This window comes from Phytophthora parasitica (genome assembly GCF_000247585.1).
Source record: "Phytophthora parasitica INRA-310 unplaced genomic scaffold supercont2.3, whole genome shotgun sequence".
Classification (NCBI taxonomy): Eukaryota; Oomycota; class Peronosporomycetes; order Peronosporales; family Peronosporaceae; genus Phytophthora; species Phytophthora nicotianae.
The window spans coordinates 480,901-484,501 of NW_008648989.1; the positions used below are offsets into that span (position 1 = coordinate 480,901).

General features: G+C 48.6%; 2 protein-coding genes across 2 annotated transcripts; one reads left to right on the forward strand and one right to left on the reverse strand.

Annotated features, from left to right (window-relative positions):
• Positions 1–504: 504 nt before the first annotated feature.
• Positions 505–2,083, forward strand: PPTG_21036 (hypothetical protein; the record flags this gene model as incomplete). The annotated part of the gene is made up of 3 exons (XM_008895488.1): positions 505–961; positions 1,004–1,052; positions 1,084–2,083. The coding sequence occupies 3 exons, from the start codon at positions 505–507 to the stop codon at positions 2,081–2,083; spliced, it is 1,506 nt and encodes a 501-aa protein (XP_008893736.1).
• A 372-nt stretch (positions 2,084–2,455) lies between these two features.
• On the reverse strand, positions 2,456–3,529 carry PPTG_01316 (hypothetical protein; the record flags this gene model as incomplete). Its single annotated transcript, XM_008894560.1, has 1 exon — positions 2,456–3,529. The coding sequence occupies one exon, from the start codon at positions 3,527–3,529 to the stop codon at positions 2,567–2,569; it is 963 nt and encodes a 320-aa protein (XP_008892808.1). The 3' UTR covers positions 2,456–2,566.
• Positions 3,530–3,601: the final 72 nt, after the last annotated feature.

Sequence of the window (3,601 nt, forward strand, 5' to 3'; positions counted from 1 at the left end):
CTCGGTGGCGGAATTCGGGTCGCCGACAGAGTTGCAGCGGAAACCAGACGGCATTTTCAAGTCGCTCGTGGACGCGTGGCGTCAGAACAGCGAAAACAAGAAAAACTAGACGACTTTCATGCGGTTCAATGGTAGGAAATAGTGTACTCGCTCGATGACTGGATAAGATGTGTTCATTCTTCCCGGCTTTGTTATTCTACTGGACCTCGGTAATCTAGGCGGAAGTATAGAATAATACATCATGACATGACTATTCATGGAGTATTTCGAAGTATCGATGAAGATCTTTCAACTCCGAAATAGGCACTAGAATCAATAAAATATATGATACATCATCTTATGATGTATCATTCAGTGGGCAGCTGAGCTGACAAAAACGCAAGCGTATCTAAAGCCTACCAGCATGAACGAGGATCACAAGGAAGAACCTTTTGAAAGCGACGATTCGCCCACGACACTCGATAGAATCGAATACTCGGCCTAGTGCTCAAGTCTCCTTCGAGAATGCTGCCAATCGCCTCACTCGTAGACAAAGTGCCTTTCAGTGCTATCACGGTCAGTATGGGAAGTATCGCTTTAGCCGCACTCATCGTCCTCCTGGTCCAATTTCGCAACGAAACAACCGACAATGACTCAGCCAAGTCCAAACTGCGTAAGATCCACCGCCCCGATACGACGCTCCCACGCTTGGAAAACACACTCGCTATGATTCGAGCTGCTTGCGATGGCAACTTGCATGATCGAGCGGTGGAAATATGCAGTCAATTCAATGGGGAACCTATACTCTTTCGATCCATCGGGATGCCAGACAAACTCGTGGTTTCTACTCCTGAAGTGTTCGACGATGTCCTCAAACAACAATTCAGCAACTTCCCTAAGGGATCTTACATGCGCCAGAACCTAAAAGACCTTCTGGGCGATGGCGTCTTCGCTGCTGATGAGGACTTGTGGAAGACAGCGAGTAATTTTTTCACTAAGACAACACTGAGAGACTCCATTACAGCCACGATTCAACGCCACACCGTTGTGCTATTCGACATCTTAGGACGCAAGTGACAGTGGCGAGACCCTAGATTTGTTCAGGCTCTTCAATCGGTTCGCGCTTGAGGTGGTCGCCGAGATCGGCTTTGGTGTTCGCATGGGTTCTCTGGACTCGGATGAGGAGCATCCGATCCAAAAGGCATTCAACCATGCACAACGAGCGCTACTTTTGCGCTTTGTACGTCCGGGTTGGTTTTGGAAAATCCAACGGTGGCTTGGTGTGGGTGTGGAAGGTGAATTCAAACACGATCTCAAAGTGATCAATACCACAGTTATGGATATCGTGGAGAAGGCCCTAGCACGGCGCTCGTCCAACAACAGTGACAATGCCAATGATATTCTGTCACTCATCCTGGATAATGTTGGTAGCTCCCCAAATGCTGACAAGCAGCAATTCGACCCGGTGTTTCTCCGCGATATCGCTGTGATGTTCTTGGTCGCTGGGCGAGATACGGTGGCTCAAACGCTCAGCTGGTTGTATCTCATGCTCAGCAAGAACACTTACTGGGAGGTTGCCATTCGTAGTGAGATGCTCCAAAAGACTGTAATCCTGAAACCTGATGCTACCGACATAACGATAGAAGATGTGGATCAGCTCGTCGCTCTTGAAGCTGTGTTGATGGAGTCGCTCCGCCTGCACCCACCTGTTCCTATGATCCCGAAGTACGTGGAGAAAGACACCACCCTTGCTGACGGAACGTTTGTCGAGGCGAACTCCCTAATTGTACTGGCAACGTATGCGATGGCACGAATGGAACAAGTATGGGGCCCTGACGCAGCTGAATTCAAGCCCCTGCGATGGATCGACTCCTCGTCGGGATGGGCTGAAATTGCTCCGAGCAAGTTTCGTTTGTATCTCGGAATGGATCTAGTTATGTCGGAGATGAAGCTGGTCATGGCAGGTCTGTTGACCAAGTTTCACATCGAAGTGCAGGACCTGGAGAAAGTGGCACACGATGTTTCGCTAACTCTGCCGGTGAAAGGCTCGCTTGATGCGAAGATTATTCGCTGCACTTATTCGAAATTGCCTAAGCATTCGTAGAGGATGCTACCCCTGCTTTTCCTTGGTATCCTGGTACTTATAAGTCGAACTATTTCCTGATAGCGCTACACTACGGACAGCCCTATAGGAATTAATTCGAGCGTTTTATGGCTTCCTCTTAGTGCTGCGGTCATGTAGAAGAAGAATAGTATTGTAGTTAATCAACCGGTCTTACGCTCTTGTGAAACTGTAAATGCTTTTGTGCTACCCTTTGGGTTGAGTTTGAGAGTGAATCTACATTTTTCTTCTGCTTCGTGCCTGGAACCGTGACATACTTTTAATTTTCATCATGAGTGCGGCAAGTGACGTATGTCATCTCGTTCACACTCCCCGTGAAGGGAACAACTCAACTCCAAGATCAGTGTAGTTTAGTATGGCGAAACTCAATTATTGTAAGATACCTAACACACTCACCTAAGGACTTACTTGATACACAGTACAAACATTGATCACTCTTGATACTTACCTTATGTGCAGAGGTTCTTAAGCATGCGCAGGCCAGCGATGGCGAGAGACTTTGACGTTGAGAGCGCCCTTAACAGGCAGCGTCAGGGACAAGTCGTACGTCACGTCCTCCGGGTTCAGTACCTCGATGTGAAACCTACTCAGTAGTCCAACGATAACCAACTTCATCTCGAGCATAGCCAAGTTCATACCAAGGCACATACGAGGACCAGCATTAAACGACGCAAACTTGTAAGCCGAGACAGCGAGGAGTTTACCGGAGGTTGAGTCAATCCACCGTTCTGGCTTGAATTCTTCGGCGTCTGGTCCCCACACTTTCGGCATTCGAGCCATAGCGTACGTTGCTAGACCAATTGCTGAACCAGCGGGAACAAAAGTTCCATCGGAGAGCGTCGTGTCTTCCAGTGTTTGCTTGGGTTCAACAGGAACGGATGGATGAAGACGCAGCGTCTCCTTCAGTGCAGCTTCGAGATACGCGAGCTGACTCACATCCTGCATGGTAGGAAATCCATCAACTTTATACGTTGGTAGTTTGTCCGCGATCTCCTTTCGAATAGAAGCTTCCACGCGAGGATTTTTCGAAATGTTAAAGAAGAACCAGCTAAGTGCTTGGGCGGTGGTGTCACGCCCAGCAATAAGGAAGTTGACGACGATATTGCGCAAGTAGTTGGGATTAAATTCACGATCTTTGGCGCCTGGAGTATTGCTGACTCGATCAAGGAAAAGAGACACGATGTCACCTCCATTCTTCACTTCACCCCCATGGTTAGCTCGCTGTGCTAGGGCCTTCTCCACAATCTCCAGTACAGTCTTATCGATCACTTCAATGTCACGTCGAAGCTGTCCCTCGACACCAAGGCCTAACCAACGTTGAGTCTTCCAGAACCAACCTGGTCGCGTGAAGCGGAAGCGAAGGGCACGTTGAGCACGGTCGAACGCTTTCTGGAATGGGTGCTCTTCGTCTGAATCAAGACATCCCATGTGAACCCCGAAACCAATCTCTGCAAACGCTTCGATGGTGAACCGGTTGAAGAGTTTGAAGAGATCAAGAGT